Below are 24,264 nucleotides of genomic sequence, written 5' to 3'. Positions count from 1 at the left end.
AAAAATAAGGACATTAAAATAAGTTATACTCATTTTTTATTAGTTCATTTTAATAGAATTAGGAAAAGTACAAAAACACAATGCAGTTGACTTTTTTTTAGCAAATCGATTTTAAATATTTTAAAGAACCAATGATTGCAATAATATACTTACACAGTAGACAAATGTGCTGCTAGTTTAACCTGAATTATGCCTGGTATGATAGTGACATTTAAACACAATATAGACGTCGCTCATCTAAAGTTGTATCAGAACAAAAATGTGACCTTCATTATTATATTGATGCCAAGTTTTTTCTACCCTGCAAAAGTACAAAATGTTCTCTCTATTTGAAAATGACAAATAGATTTGCAGTACTTTCTGAAAAACATTTTACCTTATTAGCCTTCACGTATATCAAATTTGTGTCATGAAAAAAAATTCACTGGCATGGAAATGTTGTTATAGCAGTGCACCATGTATTTTGATGTGGTTTCTGATTTCTAAAGTTTTTTGGACATGTCAGTAAGTAATTTTTCTTATAATCTTTTCTTTGTCTTTACTCTAAATTATACTCTACATATTGGTATCCAATAATCAAAAACAGATTGCAGATAAATAAATTCATAAAATAATATTAAGTTGATTATTCTGCAAATGTATATTAATTTAGTCTGTTAGATAATGCAAAATATAAATATATTTAGATATTTTTGTTATTGTATTCTATAACCCTGCAAATCAGCAGATGAGGGGAATCAGTTAAAGAAGACAAACAGGTCAATTCACTTGCCCATATCATTACATTATTTCTATTTTTGGCGGCTTGTGATCATAGTAAAAGTCCGGAGTTTAGAGCTGTACTCAGATCAAAAGACGACCCTGGCAACAAAAACCCACTCGCCCACATGCAATACCATACATTCCAACTTTCCAAAATCATGAGTGGACAGAACTGAGCTTATCATCTTTCTCCTGTGTAACTGAACAGCCCTACCAGATGTATCATATCTCAAAAATCCATTGCCTTAACCCTTTAAGCCCCAAGGAGGTTTGAACGTTAATGACAGGGCCAATTTTTACAATTCTGACCACTGTCCCTTTGTGAGTTTATAACTTTGGAACGCTTCAACGGATCCCGAGGACATATTGGGCTTCATGATAGTGGTAATATTTATTTGGTAATACCTGCGTTTATTTGTGAAAAAAATGGAAATTTGGCGAAAATTTTGAAGATTTTGCAATTTTGCAACTTTGAATTTTTATGCCCTTAAATCACAGAGATATGTCGCACAAAATACTTAATAAGTAACAGTTTCCCCATGTCTACTTTACATCAGCACAATTTTGGAACCAACATTTTTTTTTGTTAGGGAGTTGTAAGGGTTAAAAGTTGACCAGCAATTTCTCATTTTTACAACACCATTTTTTTTTAGTGACCACATCACATTTGAAGTCATATTGAGGGGTCTATATGATAGAAAATAACCAAGTGTGACACCATTCTAAAAACTGCACCCCTCAAGGTGCTCAAAACCACATTCAAGAAGTTTATTAACCCTTCAGGTGTTTTACAGGAATTTTTGGAATGTTTAAAAAAAAATGAACATTTAACTTTTTCACAAAAAATTTAATTCAGCTACAATTTGTTTTATTTTACCAAGAGTAACAGGAGAAAATGGACCCAATTGTACAATTTATCCTGAGTACGCCGATACCCCATACGTCGGGGTAAACCACTGTTTGGACGCATGTCAGAGCTCGGAAGGGAAGGAGCGCCATTTGACTTTTCAATGCAAAATTGACAGGAATTGAGATGTGAAGCCATGTTGCGTTTGGAGAGCTCCTGTTTATGTGCATAAACATTGAAACCCGCAACAAGTGACACCATTTTGGAAAGTAGACCCCCTAAGGAAATTATCTAGATGTGTGGTGAGCACTTTGACCCACCAAGTGCTTCACAGAAGTTTATAATGTAGAGCCGTTAAAATAAAAAACTTTTTGCCCCCAATTTTTTATTTTTCCAAGGGTACCAGAAGAAATTGTACCACAAAAGTTGTTGTGCAATTTGTCCTGAGTATGCTCTTACCCCATATGTGGGTGTAAAGCAGTGTTTGGGCGCATGGCAGAGCTCGGAAGGGAAGGAGTGCCGTTTGACTTTTCAATGCAAAATTGACTGGAATTGAGATGGGACACCATGTTGCGTTTGGAGAGCCCCTGATGTGCCTAAATATTGAAACCCCCACAAGTGACAACATTTTGGAAAGTAGACCCCCCTAAGGAACTTATCTATATGTGTTGTGAGAGCATTGAACCTCCAAGTGTTTCACAACAGTTTATAACACAGAGCCATGAAGATAAAATGTATTTTTTTCCACAAAAATTATATTTTAGCCCCCAGTTTTGTATTTTCCCAAGGGTAACAGGAGAAATTGGACCCCAAAAGTTGTTGTCCAATTTGTCCTGAGTACGCTGATACCCCATATGTGGGGGGAACCACCATTTGGGCGCATAGCAGAGCTCGAAGGGAAGGAGCGTCATTTGGAATGCAGACTTAGATGGATTGGTCTGCAGGCGTCAAGTTGCATTTGCAGAGCCCTTGATGTACCTAAAAAAGAAACCCCCCACAAGTGACCCCATATTGGAAACTAGACCCCCCAATGAACTTTTCTAGATGTGTTGTGAGAACTTTGAACCCCCAAGTATTTCCCTACAGTTTATAATGCAGAGCCGTGAAAATAAAAAATAATTTTTTCCCACAAAAATGTTTTTTTAGACCCCAGTTTTGTATTTTTACAAGGGTAACAGGAGAAATTGGACCCCAAAAGTTGTTGTCCAATTTGTCCTTAGTACGCCGACACCCCACATGTGGGGGGAACCACCGTTTGGGCGCATGTCAGAGCTCGAAAGGGAAGGAGCGCCATTTGGAACGCAGACTTAGATGCATTGGTCTGTAGGCATCACGTTGCATTTGCAGAGCCCCTGATGTACCTAAACAGTAAAAACCCCCACAAGTGACCCCATATTTGATACTAGACCCTCCAAGGAACTTATCTAGATATGTTGTGAGAACTTTAAACCCCCAAATATTTAACTACAGTTTATAACGCAGAGCATGAAAATAAAAAATAATTTTTTTCCACAAAAATTATTTTTTAGCCCCCAGTTTTGTATTTCTCCAAGGGTAACAGAAGTAATTGGACCCCAAATGTTGTTGTCCAATTTGTTCTGAGTATGTTGATACACCATAAGTGGGGGAACCACCATTTGGGCACATGGCAGAGCTCGATGGGGTAGGAGCGCCATTTGGAATGCAGACTTAGATGGATTGGTCTGCAGGTGTCACGTTGAATTTGCAGAGCCCCTGATGTACTTAAACAGTAGAAAGCCACATAAGTGACCCCATATTGGAAACTAGACCCCCCAAGAAACTAATCTAGATGTGTTGTGAGAACTTTGAACCCCCAAGTATTTCTGTACAGTTTATAATGCAGAGACATGAAAATAAATAAAAAAAAAATTCCCACAAAAAATTTTTTTAGCCCCCAGTTTTGTATTTTTCCAAGGGTAACAGGAGTAATTGGACCCCAAATGTTGTTGTCCAATTTGTTCTGAGTATGTTGATACCCCATAAGTGGGGGAACCACCGTTTGAGCGCATAGCAGAGCTAGATAGGGAAGGAGCGCCATTTGGAATGCAGACTTAGATGGATTGGTCTGCAGGCGTCATGTTGCATTTGCAGAGCCCCTGATGTACCTAAACAGTAGAAACGCCAACAAGTGACCCCATATTGGAAACTAGACCCCCCAAGAAACTTATCTAGATGTGTTGTGAGAACTTTGAACCCTCAGGTGTTTCATTACAGTTTATAACGCAGAGCCGTAAAAATAAAAAAAAAATTTCCCACAAAAATGTTTTTTTAGCCTCCCAAATTATATTTTTCCAAGGGTAACAACAGAAATTGAACCCCAAAAGTTGTTGTCCAATTTGTCCTGAGTATGCTGATACCTCATATGTTAAGGTAAACCCCTGTTTGGGCGTACGGGAGAGCTTGGAAAGGATGGAGCACGGTTTTACTTTTTCAACGCAGAAAAGGCTGGAATTGAGATCGGACGCCATGTCGCGTTTGGAGAGCTCTGATGTACCTAAACAGTGGAAACCCCCAATTGCAACTGAAACTCTAACCCAAACACACCCCTAACCATAATCTCAACCACACCCCTAACTCCAACCACACCCTTAACCCCAACACACCCCTAACCCTAATCCCAACACTAACCACACCCCTAACTCCAACACACCGCTAACCCTAATCCCAACCATAACCCTAACCACACCACTAACCCTAACACACCCTTAACCCTAATACCAACTGTAAATGTAATCCAAACTCCAACCCTAACTTTAGCCCCAACTCTAACTGTAGCCCTAACACTAACTTTATCCCCAACCCTAACTTTAGCCCCAACTCTAACCCTAACTTTAGCCCTAAACCAAACTTTAGCCCCAACCCTAACTGTAGCCCTTACCCTAAGTTTAGTCCCAACCCTAACTGTAGCACTAACTTTAGCCCCATCCCTAACCCTAACTTTAGCCCCTACTCTAACTGTAGCCCTTACCCTAGCCCTAACCCTAGCCCCAACCTTAACCCCAACCCTAACACTAGCCCTAACCCCAACCGTAACCCTAGTGCTAACCCTAGCCCTAACCTTAGCCCTAACCCTAGCCCTAACCTTAGCCCTAGCCCTAACCCTAACCCTAGCCCTAACCCTAACCCTAGCCCTTACCCTAATGGGAAAATGGAAATAAATTATTCTTTTAATTTTATTATTTTTCCCTAGCTAAGGGGGTCATGAAGGGAGGTTTGATTTACTTTTATAGCGGAGTTTGTAGCAGATTTTTATGATTGGCAGCTGTCACACACTAAAAGACTCTTTTTATTGCAAAAAATAGTTTTGCGTCTATACATTTTGAGAGCTATAATTTTTCCATACTTTGGTCCACAGAGTCATGTGAGGTCTTGTTTTTTGCCGGACGAGTTGACGTTTTTATTGGCAATATTTTTGGGCATGTGACATTTTTTGATCACATTAATTTCTTTTATGAGGTGCGTTTATACCGTTCCATATTTGGTAAAATTGATAAAGCAGTTTTATTCTTCGGGTCAGTACAATTACAGCGATACCTCATTTATATCATTTTTTATGTTTTTGCGCTTTTATACGATAAAAACTATTTTATAGAAAAAATAATTATTTTTGCATTTTTTTAGCGCATTTCAAATTTTGTTTAGTTTTATAAAATACATTACTATACAGTATTAGTGAAGAAGTAATAAACACAGAAAAATAAAGACAATACAATGTTTGGTCACACTGTGGACTGAGCGCTGGGTTTTATTCATGCTACTTTAAACAGGTAACTAGTTATTGTTACGGATCTGCAACACAGGACTAAGGTATAAGGGGGGAAACTGACCCTGCACTATGACTAGGCTGAAACCCTACGATGGAGTGGGCTACCCATTCTTTGCGAATAGACCCATCGACGATCCTAGGTTAATCTCAAGCGAAGACCTATAGATAAGGGGAAGGGGTTCCCTAAAAGAACTAAGGACTGGGTACAAAAATGGGTCACCTCCTAATAGAAAAAAAAGAGAAGGCTGCGGAAACCAATGGAAATCAGAAACTAAGTCTAGCAGAACAAGACGTACCAGTACTGCACAAATAACACACACAGAAGACAAAGCAAAGCACCAAGCTAGAGCTCAAGCAGATAAACACTGTTGTCCAGCAAGCACTGGGAGGCAGGTGCTGGGTAACAAAGAGTGATACAATCATCTGACCCAAGACAAATCCAGCACCAGAGGAAAAAGACCAGCAGCCAGAACTCCACAAGAAAATGGAAGATAAACTAAACAGATTATAAGTTATTATGTTACATGCTATGTCAGCTATATACCAGAGTGCATGTCTTATACATTTATTCTCAAAGGAGTATGTAATTGGAAAGAAATTCAAAATAATTCTTAAATCTTTTTTCATTTCATAAAATTTGCTGTTGTTTTTTTGTATTTTTATTCATTTACTATAACTGTGTCCAATATAATTATTATATCTGCATACGCTGTAAGTTCAAAGTGTTGCTTTCAGTGTTCTCGGCTGCCAGCTATATTGATTTCTATTGAAAATCAAGAAGCAGGAGAAGGAAGTCACTTCCTCTTCCTTGAACGATCTATACTCTCCAGTTTTCATTGATTTTCTATTTGCACACATAAGCAAGCCAACATTGTAACTGTACAGGCTGTAAATGAGGATGAATATTCTGATCTATCTCTCACATCCTTGATTGCCAAACAAACAATCGGTCACGGATTCTAGATCATATCTGATTTACAAATTATCAATTTTTGATGCATATCTCAGCTCAGTGAAATAAATAGAATAGTTCTATACAAATGATTATATTTATTTTTAGAATTTTTATACATACTATTTGCGTAAAATGTGCTATATTTTGTATCAAGACAAAATGCAATATTTTTAACATGGATCTATAAACTGAAAAAAATTATAGATATAAAAGTAGCTGCAGTTTACAATTTGTCTTTGTAAACTTGCCCTCCACAGAACCAAATGTGTATCTTTCCATTTATACTGTTTAGTTTGTCATGTAGGCATCTGATTGAAATCGGGTAAAAAAAATCATAAAAAAAGTCTGCAGTATTCTCAACAAAAGCCACATGTCTAGATTGGCATTTTAATTGCTTAGATATTTCAACTTCAACAATTTTGTTCCATCTGTCTGTGTTCTTATCACACCTGACAAGCCAGGCTTTTATTGCAGAACTGCCAGGATTCATTATTTGTTATGAGATCGGACAGCTTTGAGGTTAAAGAGTAGATTTAATAACAGTTTAACACTTAGCACACTGCTAATTAAGCAGTCGAAAGTCCAGTACCTAATGAGAGATTTAAGCAAATGATGTGTTTCTATGCCAGTCACGTTCCCGTGTTACAGAGTGAATGCAGTATGAGGATGTCAGAGTTTATATTTGATTGAGGGGGAGGTTTTCTGATTAAGTGTTATTCACATGGCAGATGTTCTAGTTGCAATATATTGAGCCAGTTGATTCCAAATACGGCATATTAAATGACATTTTCGAGTGCTTATGATAGAACCTTAGCATTTAAAAGGAAACAGTCACATTATATATACAATTCAATCAGTAGACATTTTGGCATATAGGCGAAGTTGAGAAGAATGATATACTTGTTTGATGGAAAAGAATTAGTAAAATTTGCATTTTATTCACTGAAATCCCTGGTGTTGGTATGTTTGAGTCCAGTGAGTGGTCCTATTCAGTGTGTAAGGGGGTGAAGAGGAAGTCGAGCCCAAAGGAGGTTGCTTTCCCTGCTCCTTACCTGGAACCACTTAGACGGACAGCTGGGTTGTTGGGGGGAGGACTTTCTGCCCTGGACAGAGGGGACCACGTGACTGCTGGGGGCAGAGAGGAAGAGAGAGGGGTGTGGTCAGAAAAGAGCGAGAGAGCAGAGCTCGCACGAGAGAGGGGACAGCATGCCAGATAGAAAGCAGGCTGCAGTGCCGTGCTCCCCAAGAGAGAGCTCCTGTGAGGGCACTGAGGCTGAGATACCCACCATAGTGAAGGCTGCATGTGAGGGTGTGGACTCAGAAGCCTCTGTAATCAGAGAAGACTCTTCCCCTGACAGTGCAGAGACAGTGACCCGAGCATGCAGCCCCGCTGACCGCAGTGACAAGCCAAGACCCCTGAGTGTGATAAGTAAACTGCTCAGTGTGTGTGTAGCATTGCTACTGCAGAGAGACTGCCAGCCCAACATACAGAGACTCGTGCAGCAGTGTGACTGTGCTAGTTCTTGCTTCTAGTTTCACTCTGAGAAAAAGACTGCAAAGATTTAACCCCGGAGTCTCCAGTTCCCAGGAGACAGAGGAGAGACTTCAGGATCTTCAAGTGCTGCTGGTGACGGTACTCACGTTGGAATAAGGACCCTCCAGTCAGGACCTTGCTGGACTCATAAGTTACAAGAACACTCGTTAACCATTTCTATTCCGCTTAACTGTTTCATAGCTTCAGTTAGCTTGCTGTGTATTGTTATACTGTTTGCTTTATCTCTACTAACCCCCTGTTTTCTTCCTGCGATTGGAATATTACCCGTTAATAAATCCCCCACAGTAGTTGGTTTGTCTGTTCCGTGGTGACATACTCAACCCTGCACCCTATTACAAGTGATTGTGTGGACTTATTCTAAAAAAAACAGGGATTTCATTGAATAAAATCTGAATGTTATGAAAACATTTCTTAAAATAATGTACATCAATCTAATCAGTGTCACATCCGGGCCAATGCCTTTCCCCTCTGTTTCCCCTTCAGTCACTGAGTGGCCTTCGCTGTGGACAATGCTGGTGGCAGAATGGTGATCCTGTTTAATTCCTGGATCTGTTAGTGATGCTCAGTGAGGGAGCTATGTGGTTATCCTGGTTCCAATTATGCTCTAGATAACGATCTATGACTAACATTACAATCAGCTCCTCCTGCTCTTGCTTGCAAATCAGATACCATTTTCATCATGACTGATACCATATAATATGGCAACACTACAAAAAGGCAAACTATCCTTGTTCCTTTTTGTCTATTTTTAGCGTGTGTTCGTAATTTTATGTTTTGTTTTCACATTACAGAGAAGGCATTTATCATTAACACATTTTTAAACTTTTTTTATTAGACTCTCTTTAGATTTTTATGTAATTAGGTTTATTATTATTATACATTTTTTAAAGCTCTATTTATCCCATGGCGCTTTACATGTGAAAAGGGGGCAGATATAGACAAATATAATAAACATGAGCAAAAAACAAGACACTAACAGGTATAGAAGGAGGGAGGACCCTGCCCGCGAGGGCTCACAGTCTGCGGGGGAAGGGTGAGGATACACTAGGAGAGGGTAGAGCTTGTTGTGCAGCAGTTCAGTAGGTTGAGGATCACTGCAGGCTGTAGGCTTGTCGGAAGAGGTGTCTTCAGATTCTTTTTAAAGGTTTCTATGGTAGGTAAGAGTCAGATGTTTTGGGGTAGAGAGTTCCAGAGTATGGGGGAAGCACGGGAGAAGTCTTAGATGTGGTTGAGGGAAGAAGAGATAAGAGGGGTGTAGAGAAGGAGACCTTGTGAGGATCGAAGGTTGCATGTAGGTAAGTACCGGGAGACAATGTCATAGATGTATGGAGGAGACTGGTTGTGGATGGCTTTGTATGTCATAGTAAGAGTTTTGAACTGGAGTCTCTGGATGATAGGAAGCAAGTGAAGGGCTTGGCATAGGGGAGAGTTTGGGGAATAACAGGGAGACAGGTAGTTTAGTTGGGCAGCAGAGTGTAGGATGGATTAGAGTTGGGCCATAGTGCCAGAGGGGAGGCCAGAGAGTAGGACATTGCAGTAGTCAAGGCGAGAGATGATAAGGGGGAGCACTAGTGTTTTTGTAGTTTTGTGGTCCAAGAATGCATTGATCTGAGCAATATTTTTGAGGTTGAGATGGCAGGAGGAGGCAAGGGCTTGGATATGTGGCTTGAATGAGAGGGCAGAGTCGAGGATCACCCCGAGGCACTGAGCATGCGGGACTGGGGAAAGAGAGCAGCCATTGACATTGATGGATAGGTCTGGTGGAGGGGTAGAGTGAAATGGAGGAAAGATGATGAATTCTGTTTTGTCCATGTTCAGTTTTAGAAAGCAAGCAGAAAGCAAGGCCGAGATAGCAGACAGACAGTGTAGGATTTTGGTGAGTAAGGAGGTGAGGTCAGGTCCGGATAGATAGATCTGCATGTCATCAGCATAGAGATGATTCTGCACACCATGGGATTCTATGAGCTGTCCCAGGCCGAAGGTGTAGATGGAGGAGAGTAGGGGTCCTAGAACTGAGCCTTGAGGATTACTGACAGACAAGGGGCGCGATGAAGAGATGGTGTGTGAAAGGGAGACACTAAATGTTCGGTCTGTTAGATATGACGGGATCCAGGATAGGGCCAAGACTGTGATGCCAAGAGATGAGAGAATCTGTAGCAGGAAGGAGTGGTCCACAGTGTCAAAGGCAGAAGACAGGTCCAGGAGAAGGAGGACAGAGTAGTGTCGCTTGCTCTCCGTGGTTAGTAGGTCATAGGTGACTTTAGTTAGGTCAGTTTAAGTTGAGTGATGGGGTCGGAAGCCAGATTGTAGCCAGTCAAGGAGGGAGCAGGAGGGGAGGTGGGAGGACAGTTCAAGATGGACATGCTGTTCCAGTAGTTTTGAGGCATAAGAGAGAAGAGAAATTGGGCGATAGCTAGACACAGAGGATGGGTCGAGGGAGGGCTTTTTGAGGGTGGGTGTGTTAGGAGTCGAGTTCCCACTGCTGCACAGCGGGAATCTCAAGCCATGTTTGCTGTGGTCTCCCATTCTACATCAGCCGCAGTGGAGCCTGCTCAGTGGAGACGTCGATCCCAGCGTCTCACTCAGTCTGATACTGTGCAAAGGGTTACTACTGCCTTTCCAGGCTCTGCTGTTGCAGCCTGCACTGGTCAGTGGCAAGCAGGCTTTTCTGGGACTAAGTCCTGCTTTGCACACACTGAGCATGCCTAAGGTAAGACCTCTCATTGGAGGTCAGGGGTCACATGCTCAGGTAGTGCAGCAGCTATTATTGGTCCTCTAGGAAGGTCCTGAAGTTGCTCAGGTACTGTAGCAACTTCCATTGGTTCCCTAGGAAGGTCCTGAAGCTGCTGCAGCTATAAAAGGTTTGCATGGCCGCACGGCCATGTGCTAGTATCACCTCATGTCATGAGCTTGTTATTTGTGGTTGCGCCTGTATGTGCATATTCAGGGACCCGGCTGAAATAAGCCCCTAGAATACCGGCACCTCCGGTGAGGAGTTTGCATGTACGTATTCAGGGACCTGGCTGAAATAAGCCCCTAGAATACCGACACCTCTGGTGAGGAGTGTTTGTGTGCTTTTCTGGGTGTGTGACCACTGACTGCCATCAGCTCAGCAGTTAGCTGTGTTTCCCTGTGATGCTGGGCAGGGTACAGCATCTTATTTCTAGCGACACTGTGGAGTTAACAGAGTTCACTTATACCACCATGTAGAGCCGCCATTTGCCAGCAGCAGGTTCCTCTCCTGCACGGTGGACCCCGGGTTGCAAACGCACCTATTTATATATATATATATATATATATATATATATATATATATATATATATATATATATATACTCGGTGCGTTCCGCCAACCCTAACAGGGTGTGATCTTGGAATGTTTGAAGGATGAGGGGAAGACACCAGTTGTGAGTGAGAGGTTGACGAGGTGTGTTATGGTTGGGATGAAGACTGTGGCGAGGTTATTGATGAGGTAGGACGGGAGCTGATCAAGCGTGCAAGTGGTGAGGTGTGAACTTGACAGGAGGGTGGAGAGCTGATCTTCTGTCATGGTGGAGAAGCTGGTTTTGGAGGAACAGAGTTGAGCAGCTAAGAGGGGCATTGGGTGCTGCGGGCCAAAGCTTTCTCTGATCATATCGATCTTCTGTTTAAAGAAGGAGGCAAAATCTTCAGCAGAAATGAGAGGGGAGGGAGGAAGTGCTGGGGGACGGAGTAGCGAATTGAAAGTGTTGAAAAGCTGTATATGTCATCTATTTTTATCTGCTTCAAAAAGATGTCCAGGTTTTACATAAAATATGACGATTTTCATTTTTCTTGCTGTTTGCTTTTTAGGTTTGCTATGTTAACCCAGTCACTGGCAGCAAATTATTGTCATTATTGAAAGAAAGTGGAGAATTAATACAAATATTGCCCCAGATAGGCAGAGTAAAGAAATGTTACAATATAAAGATAAACTTCTGTATTCTGAACTTGGTGCATCTTGGGCTATCAACTCTGAACAAATGGAAATTGATGCAAATAATGAGCCAGTGGAGATCTTAACTATGCTGGCACCAAGTTATTCCATATATTAAAGTTAATCTTCTGAACTGTGGTTGGCCACAAAGTCACATTCATGTTTAATGCCAGAAAACAAGTGAATGAGCATTAAATAATATTGGAGTGTCTTGAGATTCTTGACCAATCTGTGCCAGTTTCCTTCTTACACACAGGTTCTTGATGAAAATGAAACAAGTGCAGTGTGTCTTATGACATCCTCCATCATGTTTTTTTGGAAGGCTATTTTGACAATATGTCTGGAGAGTAGATTTTGATGGCTAAGGGTTGCCTATTGAGACATATCAGCATTTTGCATAGCCCACATAAGACACTTTTGTCTAAAGATTCTCTACTACTTTCTCTACTCCCTGTGTAATTCCCAGGCTTGCAAATACATAACACACAGTATATAAGTAGTACTGTGAAAAAGTTTTGGGTGAGAAACATTTAAAATATTGGTGTTAATATAATAGTTTATTTTTACCAATTACGAAAATACAAAGCAAATAAACAAAAAAAGTTTTTAGATTTTTATATGTACACTTTCACACAGGTTTTTGAAGAACTTTGTTGGTTAGCGAAATTAGGATGATTTAGTCTAGAAAAAAGACGACTGAGGGGCGATCTAATAACCATGTATAAGTATATAAGGGGACAATACAAATATCTCGCTGAGGATCTGTTTATACCAAGGAAGGTGACGGGCACAAGGGGGCATTCTTTGCGTCTGGAGGAGAGAAGGTTTTTCCACCAACATAGAAGAGGATTCTTTACTGTTAGGGCAGTGAGAATCTGGAATTGCTTGCCTGAGGAGGTGGTGATGGCGAACTCAGTCTAGGGGTTCAAGAGAGGCCTGGATGTCTTCCTGGAGCAGAACAATATTGTATCATACAATTATTAGGTTCTGTAGAAGGACGTAGATCTGGGGATTTATTATGATGAAATATAGGCTGAACTGGATGGACAAATGTCTTTTTTCGGCCTTACTAACTACGTTACTATGTTACTATGTTACTATAGTGAGATAAGGGCATTGTGAGGTTATATTAACTGAACAAGGACAAAACAGAATTCATCATCTTTCCCCCATCTCACTCTACCCCTCCACCCGACCTATCCATCAATGTCAATGGCTGCTCACTATCCCTGGTCCTGCACGCTCGCTGCCTTGGGATGATCCTTGACTCTACCCTCTCTTTCAAGCCACAAATCCAAGCCCTTGCCTCCTCTTAGCGATTCCAACTCAAAACATTTCCCGGATCCGTGGATTCCTTGACCATGAAACCACAAAAACACTAGTACATGCCCTTATCATCTCCCGCCTCGACTGCTGCAACCTCCCACTCTCTGGCCTCCCCTCTAGAACTCGGGCACCACTCCAATCCATCCTAAACTCTGATGCCCGACTAATCCACCTGTCTCCACATTATTCCCCAGCTTCTCCTCTATGCCAGGCACTTCATTGGCTTCCTATTACCCAGAGGCTACAATTCAAAACACTAACAATGACATACAAAGCCTGACTCCTCCATACATCTGTGACATGGTCTCCTCGTACCTAACTACATGCAACCTTCGATCGTCTCATGATCTCCATCTCTACTCCTCTCTCATCTCTTTCTCCCACAACCACATCCAAGACTTCTCCCGTGCTTCCCCTATACTCTGGAACTCTCTTGCCCAACACATCAGGCTCTCGCCTACCACGGAAACCTTCAAAAGGAACCTGAAGACCCACCTCCTCTGGCAAGCCTACAACCTGCATCAAGAGAATGCCAAGAGTGTGCAAAGCAGTCATCAAAGCAAAAGGCTGGCTACTTTGAAGAACCTAGAATATAAGACATATTTTCAGCTGTTTCACACTTTTTTGTTAAGTATATAATTCCACATGTGTTAATTCATAGTTTTGATGCCTTCAATGTGAATTTACAATTTTCATAGTCATGAAAATACAGGAAAATATTATATATATATAAAGCTGAGCGTGTGTGTGTGTGTCCGGGATTGGCATCTGCACCGTAGCAGCTACAGCCACAAAATTTTGCACAGTCACACGTCTGGACCCGAGAGCGTCATAGGCTATGTTGTGAGGAGAAATTTTAACCCCGCGCTTTCCAATTCACCAAACAATTTTGCCCCTATCTACATAATGGGGAAAAAGTGAAAGAAAAAGTGTTGGAGGCAAATTGATAGCTGCCAGATGTGAACAAGGGGTACTTAAAGAATGAGAGCGATGGCGCTAAAAAGAGTTTATACCATACAGTTGCTAAGGTGGGGCCCCGACATGAGATACTCACCACACACAGGGATATGAACACACACACAAAATGTGCCACACACTACCACGTGCTTGAACGCATATACCACCCACAGCACAAATTTCAGCACACATACACCAACCTGGCCACATAAAAGTCGAAACACAAAAGTTGCCAATCAAAACTCGCCACGTGCAAAATTCGCCACATGCAAAACTCGCCACATGCAAAACTCTGCTCACGCAAAACTAGCCACACGTGCAAAACTCACCTCATGGAAAACTCACCACACCCAAAACTTGCGCACGCAGAAAAATTGCCACATGCACAAAAGTTGCAACACATGCAAAAGTTGCCTTACACAAAACTTGCACATACTCAAAACGCACCATACATAAAACTCAACATGCGCAAAACTTGCTGCACACAACTTGCTTCACTAACCTGTCACATGCAACTCGACACACAAAAAGTTGCTACACGCATGTCGCCACACAAAATTCATCTCACAAAAGTCGTTACATGCATGTCGCCACACGCAACTCAACACACACAACTTGACACATGAAACTCGCCCTAAAACACACACAAGTCTGGTATTGTCCTTCAAAAATAAAAATCTGATTAATAAGCAGAGAAACTACAAGAGCAACAAATGTACCATATAGGAAATACGGCAGCTGTCAGTCACATGACCTGTCTATTATGTGTATGTGTGGGCTAATATATACTGCCAGCGGGGAGGGCTTCCTGTTGGCTGGGGATTTATCAGGCTGCCAATTTAGCTTACAAATACTGAGGTAAAAATAATGACCAATTAACGTGTGAACGAGGTCTAATACAGGAGGAGATGACATAAAGGTACATACTATACACAGGGGAGATGACACACAGGTATGTACTATATACAGGAGCAGATGACACACAGGTATATACTATATACAGGAGGAGATGACTTACAGGTTTATACTATATACAGGAGGAGATGACATACAGGTACTGTATATACTATATATAGGAGGAGATGACATACAGGTATATAGTATATACAGGAGGAGATGACACACGTATATACTATTTACAGGAGGAGATGACATACAGGTATATACTATATAAAAGAGGAGATTACACATAGGTATATAGAGGAGGAGATGACATACAGCAGGTATATACTATATACAGGGGAGATGACATACAGGTGTATACTATATGCAGAAGAGATGACATACAGGTATATACCATATACAGGAGGAGATGACATAGGTATATACAATATACAGGAGGAGATGACATAGAGTTGGTATATACTATTTACAGGGGAGATGACATACCGGTATATACTATATACAGGAGATGACATACAGGTGTATACTATATATAAGGGAGATGACAAACATGTATATACTGAGAGGAAAATGAGAGGTGTGAGGTGAAAATGAGAGGTGGGAGGTGAAAATGAAAAGGTGTGAGTGCAAAATGAGAGGAGTGAGGGAAATTTGTGGAGTGATCGAAAAATGACAGATGTGAGGTCGAAATGACAAGTGTTGGGGGAATGAGAGGAGTGAGGGGGGAATGAGAGGAGTGAGGGAGAAAATGAGAGATGTGAGGGGGAAAATGAAAGATGTGAGGGGGAAAATGAGAGGCGTGATGGGAAAATAAGAGAAGTTAGGTGCTATAACTAACCACAGATATTTACTATGCCCAGGCAATTAAGAGACCACTGCAAAATGTTCAGTTTGTCTGATTTTTCTCTTTATAGGTATATTCTTGAGTAAAATCTAAATTGTTCTTTTCTATATATAATCGTCTAAGGGGCACTTCCGTTTGTTTGTCTGTCTGTCTGTCACAGAAATCCCAAGTTGCTGATTGGTCATGGCACAGTCCAGCCGCGAAATGGCCGCTCCCTACTCCCCTGCAGTCAGTGCCCGCTCAATACTCCCCCCAGTCAGCGCCGCCGCCCACATAGTGTTTTCGCAGACCGTTAAACAGACTGTGTTACACCGCAACATAACTGTCTTTTAACGCTGCTATTAACACTGTGTGACAAACTTTTTACTACTGATGCTGCCTAAAAAGATATAATGTTAAAAATAATAAAAAAAAATAAAAAAATGGGGCTATTCTCACCCTCCGGCATCCACCGATGGCCGCGAGCGGCGAACCTGCTTCCAGCTTCAGTTCCCAGAGATGCATTGAAAAATTACCCAGATGCAAGACTGCTAAGTCATCTGGGTAATTTCGCAATGCATCTATGGGAACGGAAGATGGCGGCAGCCTCGCCGCTCGCGCGCATCGGTGGACGCCGGAGGGTGAGTATATAACTATTTTTTATTTTAATTCTCTCTTTTAACAGAGATATCGTGCCCACACTGCTGTATACTACGTGGGCTATGTTACATACTACGTGACTGATATATACTATGTGGGCAGTGTTATTGTGTGGGCTGTCCTATTTACTGCGTGGGCTGTGTTATACACTATGTCACTGCTATATACTACGTGGCTACTATATACCACATGGCTGTGCTGTATACTATGTGGCTGCTATATACTATGTGGCTGCTATATACCATGTAGCTGCTACATACTATGTGGCTGCTATATACTACATGGCTTTGCTATATACTATGTGGCTGTGCTATATACTATGTGGCTGTGCTATATACTACGTGGCTGCTACATACTATGTGGCTGCTATATACTATATGGCTGCTATATACTACGTAGCTGTGCTATATGCTATGTGGCTGTGCTATATACTATGGGCTGTGCTATATACTATGGGCTGTGCTATATACTACGTGGCTGTCTGTGTTATATACTACGTGGGCTGTGTTAATAACTGCGTGGCTGTTTTAAATACTGCGTGGCTTTGCTATTACTATGTGGCTGTGCTATATACTATGTGGCTGTGCTATATTCTACATGGCTGCTATATACTACGTGGCTATGCTATATACTATGTGGCTGCTATATACTATGTGGCTGCTATATACTACATGGCTGCTATGTACTACGTAGCTGCTATATACTATGTGGCAGCTATATAGTACATGGCTGTGCTATATACTACATGGCTGTGCTATATACTACAGGCTGTGCTATATACTACATGGCTGCTATATACTACGTAGCTGTGATATATAATAAGTGGCTGTGCTATATACTACGTGGCTGTGTTATATACTATGTGGCTGTACTACATCCTGCACCCCGAACCCCCGACATCCTGCAACCAATCAGTGACATACGCAGTCCAGCGGCGAATTGACGTGGGGATTTAAACCACACTTCGTTGATTGGTCGCGCCCGGCCAGACGCGACCAATCAGCAATATTGGCACGGGATTTAAACAACGCTTCAGTGATTGGTAGCTCACGGCCGGCCTCGACCAATCAGTGATATTGGCTTGGTATTTAAACACCGCTTCGGTCATTGGTCGTGCCCGGCCGGCCACGACCAATCAGCAATATTGGCGCGACTTGCGAGATTTAAACACCACTTAAGGGATTGGTAGCTCACGGCCGGCCTCGACCAATCAGTTATATTGGCGTGGTATTTAAACATCGCTTTGGTCATTGGTCGTGCCCGGCCGGCCGCGACCAATCAGCGACAGGCACAGTCCGGCCGTGAATTGGCGCGAGATTTGAACCACGCTTCGCTGATCGGCCAGCTGGGCGTGACCAATCAGCGATATTGGCGCTGAATTTAGCCCCCACTCACAGCGTGACGTACATACATACATACATATTCTAGAAGACCCAATGCGCTAGAATCGGGTCACCATCTAGTATTTTATAAACTTCTGACAACATGTCTCCAAATTTCCAAGCAATTTTCTTTTTTTTTTTTTTCTGAATAGGAGAAATGGTAAAAACTAGAAAAAAACAGTGCTTTCAAACCTCAAATAATGCAAAGAAAACAAGTTCATAATCATTTAGAAACAACAATACTAATATTTTAACTCAGGAAGAGTTCAGAAATCAATATTTTATGGAATAACCATGATTTCTAATCACAGCTTTCATGCATCTTGGCTTGCTGTCCACCAGTCTTTCTCACTGCTTCTGGCACCAAAATTTAAGCAGTTCTTCTTTGTTTGATGGCTTGTGACTATCCATCATCCTCTTGATTACATTCCAGAGGTTTTCAATGGGGTTCAGGACCATAGATTGGGCTGCCCATGACAGGGTTTCAATGTGGTGGTGTCTTCATTTTTGCCAGAGCTGTGTATATATATATGTGATAGTGCCGCATTCAGAAAAGTCTGACCTATCAAAATATAAAAATAATTGAACAGTAAGCACCATAAAAAAATCAAGAATGCCAAGTCCTGAAATGGTATGACTGAAAATCCTGCCAAAAAATTAACTTCATCGACATAAAAATTAAAATCATAAGGGTCTCAGAAAAAGGCAACAACCCCCCCAAAATTATTTCACTATAAACATAATTAAAAAACTGGACATGTTTAGTATTGTACTAATTGTACTGATTAACAGAATCATACTGCAAGGTCATTTTTACCATTGCACCCAAAAACAATGTCAGAATTGCTTTTTTTTTCACAATCTTTCCCCACCTAGAATTTTTTTCCCTTTTTCCAGTACACTATGCGGTAAAATGAATGGTGCCAATCAAAAGTACAAGTTGTCCAACAAAAAAACAATAACTCATATGTTGACAGAAAAATAAAAGAGTAATGGATGTGGGAAGAAGGGGAGAAAAAAATGAAGACACAGAAATAGTTGTGAAAAACTATTTTCAGTGTAATGTCGAACAAAGCTTCCTTGAAGTGATGATTTAGCTCCGAAAAAGCCCTGATTTCAGCATCAGCAAGTCTGTCTGAATATACATGAAGAGATAGTAGGTTATTTGCAAGCTTACCTGCTTTGAAGATCTGTGGTTAGTCCTCTAAGATGTTTGGTACAATCTTCCTGCTGAGTTCCTGCAAAAACTCTGTGCCAGTGTACTTAAAGAATAAATACTGTTTTGAAGGGTAATCACATCAAATATAGGTTTAAATTATATATATTTTTAGTTTATTCAATCATGGCCACTACTGCCATGATGCTAGATGAACAGATTGGCAAAGTTGGTGTATTTGTAGCTGATTAGAAAACTAACAAAAGAGAAGATACATGTTAGATATCAGAAAACCTTTTTGACAGTGAGGGTGATCAATGAGTAGAACAGGCTGCCATGAGAGTTGGTGAGCTCTCTTTCAATGTAAGTCTTTAAACAGAGGCTGGAAAGACATCTGTCGGAGGTGGTTTAGTGAGTCCTGCTTTGAGCAAGGGGCACAATGACCCTGGAGGTCCCTTCCAACTCTAAATTTTTTTACACGTGTCTAAAATATCAGCAGCTGATTTTATACATGCTAAATCTGATTGGAAAAATGGAAAGTGTAAGTAATCAATTTGTGGTAGTTTTCTTACATATTTTTCATTTGCCACAAGTGCCAAATTTTTTACCCTTGCGAGGGAAAATTGTAGAAGCAATATATAATGTCTACTGCCATCTGCATTGTGCTGTGAAAAATTCCCTCTCCCCTCAACACTGGGAGAAATGAAACCTCTCACAGAGCTGCCTATGGAAACTACTTAAAAAATAAATGAACAAAAGAATAGTGGTTACTGTGGACTATTCTGTTTAATGAGGATGGGGCAATCAGTAGAGATAAGAGATGGTGCAATAATGGCAAATTTTATAATGGGACTATATATACATAAGTTAATGGAAACTGTGCGGTCATAGCACAACTGGCAATTCTGTATTATCAAAACTATATTCTCATTATTGTCCAGAAATTCAGCAAACAGAGAGCCGCACTGTCCCCTATGCTGGAGTCATAAATAGTCGTGAGTTCAATGCAATTGAATGGATGTCCGAGACAAACATGGAGGTGCTTGCGTGGATGTAGCAGTATATCATAAAGCAAAAATAGTAGAAAAAAGCGCTACAGCACTCACCAAGTTGGCAGTCAAAATTCCTTTATTTCAGAATCACGTATAAACGACAAGTCTTCACGGCACGGGGGTGTGAGGGAGTGCAGTCCATATCAGACGAGATGACGGCCGTTTCGCGCTGAGAAAAGCGCTTCCACGGGTCACCCGTGGAAGCGCTTTTCTCAGCGCGAAACGGCCGTCGTCTCGTCTGATATGGACTGCACTCCCTCACACCCCCGTGCCGTGAAGACTTGTCGTTTATACGTGATTCTGAAATAAAGGAATTTTGACTGCCAACTTGGTGAGTGCTGTAGCGCTTTTTTCTACTATTTTTGCTTCATTCTCATTATTGTGTAGACCAACATCTCCAACCAAGCCACCATACAATTTGGTCTTCAATCTTAATGATGCAGTCAAGGAATCTAGACCAGAATAATGCTATGTAATAATGATATAATGATTTCTTTGCTTCATCAAGCTTCCTCGAGGTACAATGGTCATGGAAGAAGGGGTTCATTGGGAGTAAAGTTAATTATTATGGATGAGATTCAATACTGTCAGCACAACAATAGGTATACTATTTTATGGCACAATTATGTGTAGCTCTCAGCTGCAGAGATAAATGCTCTTATATGGTGTTCATTTTTTTCACAAACCTTCACCAAAACCATTAGAAATAGCTAAAAAGTATGGCTCCTCTACTTCATGTTAAACTGAACACGCAAAGTAATTGAATACATTTTTCAACTTTTTTTTTTATATCATCTCTTCATTGTGGAGATATCAGCAAAGTTTTGGCACATAGTGAGTTAATTTTAGTTAGGTCCAATTGGCTGCTATTAGATACTTTTCACTGTGGATGTGAAATTATTTTCACTGTATGAGTCACTTTCTGACAACGTCCACTTAGACTTAACAAAGTTAACTGATTATGTGCTAATACTTTCAAAAGAAATGAAAATTATTTTGGTCTGTAGCTACAATTAAATGGTGTGTCCAGTTCAATATGAAAAAATTGCCGAAAGGCCCTTTTTAAGGTAAAGCAATGGTTACACTTGGAATTGTTGTTACACTTGGAATTGTTGTTAAAGGGGTATTCCCATCTCCAAGATCCTATCCCAATATGTATTAGGTATAATAATAATAATAATAATAATAATAATAATAATAATAGCAAATACCTCCAATTAGAAATGTAGTATAGTTCTTCTGATTTGCTATGTCTCTTTCCTCATGTGCTTGCATGGCAGAACCTCAAGTATCCATGGTTACGACCACTAACAACTAGGTAACTGTCACTTCATCAGTGGACACAACCATGGACACCTAAGGTCATACAATGCCTGCACATGAAGAAAGAGACATAGTGACTAAAACTATACTACATTTCTAATTGGAGGTATTTGCTAATATTATTATTATTACACCTACTACATACTGGGATTAAATCTTGGAGATGGGAATATCTCTTAAGGTTGTATTATTTTTCTATTCTAAGAAGTCTAGAGTATCTTGCCAGTCACATACTACCCTGCTACTTCCACTAGTATCAAATTTCTACATTTTTGCAACTAGTTCTTGTTATTTTCTGTAATTAAGCTACTGTAATGCTTTGATAAAACTCTGGAAGACACAGCACGTTTTTATTTTATTTGGAAATATAGAGCTTTTAATGATTAATCTAAATCATGTCTCTCTTTTGTCTCTTTAGGTGCTCCTCCACTGATTTGACTCAACTTCAGAATAGTTCAATAAATATGCAACTGCGCTCAAAAGAAACAGAATCCTATTTTAAAAACATGGATCAAAAGGACCGTGTCAGTTTTTCATCATCTAGGGCCAGCTCTATTCCTATCATACCCTCAGTGGGGCTAGATGATGCCTGTCTGCAAATGCAGAATGTTACTGAAATGGCAGGTGTCAAACTGTGCAAAAACTCATATTCAAGTGAACTTGTGAAGGTGAACATTACGCCTAGCAACTGTCTTATAGCAGAGCAAAAAGAAGTCAAAATTTTGCTTGAAACTGTACAAGAGCAGATACAAATTCTGACCGATGCAAGAAGAAGGTCAGAGGACATGGAAATCACTTGTCTAGAGATGGAGGAAAGTGCCAGTGAAAATACAGCTTTCCTGCCCCTGAGCCCAAAAGCAAAAACTGACCCAGAGGCACAATTTGTCTTAAGAAGTGAAATGCATAGGGACTCAATGCTTCATGTGTGATTTTGGCTTCGGACTACTCTGTTGGATGCTTAGCGTAACAGATTATGTGCGAAAAATATGATGAAAGGAAATAAATTATTTATATGCATTAATTTAAGAGCATCTACATAGAAGAAACCAAATAGTCTATCGCCCTCATATCATAATGTTTTCTAAACAAAATATTTTTTTAAGGGAAAGAAAAGTTTGTGGAGTGGCAAAGCATACAATGGATCCATTGATGTGTTACATTATATACTATGATTGATTTCTAGCTCTTTTGAATGCTGGCGGGTGTTTCATTCAAAATGCTTTAAAACTTCTTCCAGGTGCAAAGTATTTAGAATTTACCATTGGGGTCAACATGATCTATCCACCAAAAGGGCCAAAAGCATCACCATTTGGAGACCATAATTGTATTTTGTTACATGACAACTATCCCAATGAAAGAATTACAGTTACATTGTGTGTTCGGTTTTCCTGTTGTGTTAATTTCAATGCTTCTCATTTCTGGACACTTAACATTCACATGTGCCAAAATACATGCTTGCCTATTAAACACAAGAGATGCCTGATCATGACTAGAATTTGGGAGCGACAAAGAGATGACTAAAATCTTGTTTACCACAATCGTCCTGCATCTGTCAATCAAATAAAGGTATATTACGTATCACCTATGAACATAGCACAACAGCAATACAGGCTTAAGCTTTTTATTGTAACAAGTGGAAGTTACATTTGTTCTTCGCTTAACATTTTGTTCAATGTTTAAAGCAATTATAAGGTCTTAAGCTTCTGATGAATTGGTATAAAGATTCAAGGAAATATTCAACGACCACATTACTAAGGGCTCAGATTATGATTGAAGAATCCGCAATGTTTTGGAAAACATTTTTTGTGCAATTTTTCGCAGAGGAAGGAAGGACAAGACACTTTCTCAGCTGGAAATTTCTATGTGAATAGAACAAACTACTGAAATCATAATCATACTGCAGATATATTTCACTGTTTTTTGCCAGTTTAATATATATAAAAGGGTTGTCTTATAAAAAAAACTGATGAGAGCCAATTTCACCATGGAAAGCTTTTTTTTTAAAAAAATTGTAGTATTATATGCAGCCTTTCAGATGAATGGCCATCCATGTCATACATGAGTGTGTCAGATATTAAACTTGTCAGTGATTATTTTCTTGCCTCTTAGAGGGTGGTTCATGGCTATATGATGTCCATATGCTATACTAGGGCATATGGGAAAAGGTTTATCTAATGAGACAATCCCTTTCGTGATGAAAACCAATGCAGAGATAACTAAAACTCTAACTGATTAGTTTTAATGTGTGATGTCCTTGACGTTTTTCTCCTTCCCTTCACATAAAACTGTTTTGTAATGTCTAATAATAATTCTAATATTTAGGCAGCCTTGACATATTCCATTTCAAAAGATACGTGTACAAATAAAACCAGGCATTATAATGAAAGCCCAGCTTACAAGAGCTAACAATTTGTGAGGCAATATTGTAGATACAAGGGGTAATAGCACTTTATTTGTACTGTACCTAGCCATTTTTTACAGTACAAGGTATGGCACTAATAAGTACATGAACCAGTCATGATCCAGAGTTTGTGCAGGTCAGACACTGTGTAAAGCACATCAGGAGCCATAAAATGTGGGAAATACTGATGAATAAAAGAATTAGATTCAAAGGAATATTGGTGAAAAACAAACACATTTAGCCAATACAATTTATAAGCCTACCATAAAAGTTGTGCCTTTAGGCCATGCATAAAAGAGTGGAATTAAACCAATCATCCAGTATACAGCAACTTGGAGAACTGATGCAGCATGATAAAGTACAGTATAAATTCATGGATAAGCTGAGTTTTTCAGCACTTTTTTGGTGCTGAAAACGCAC

General features: G+C 40.3%; 1 protein-coding gene across 1 annotated transcript in view; it reads left to right on the top strand.

Annotated features, from left to right (window-relative positions):
- Window positions 1–23,826, top strand: part of NRG3 (neuregulin 3) — a 1,406,690-nt gene extending 1,382,864 nt beyond the window's left edge. Inside the window, exon 9 of the mRNA XM_077259354.1 lies at window positions 21,862–23,826. Within this exon, the coding sequence (XP_077115469.1) occupies window positions 21,862–22,372 (511 nt within the window). The 3' untranslated portion in view covers window positions 22,373–23,826. The remainder of the gene's footprint in view (window positions 1–21,861) is intronic.
- The last annotated feature ends 438 nt before the right edge of the window (window positions 23,827–24,264 follow it).

The sequence above is a fragment of the Ranitomeya variabilis genome, chromosome 4 (genome assembly GCF_051348905.1).
Source record: "Ranitomeya variabilis isolate aRanVar5 chromosome 4, aRanVar5.hap1, whole genome shotgun sequence".
NCBI classification, from domain to species: domain Eukaryota; kingdom Metazoa; phylum Chordata; class Amphibia; order Anura; family Dendrobatidae; genus Ranitomeya; species Ranitomeya variabilis.
This window is presented reverse-complemented; position numbering and strand designations above follow the sequence as displayed.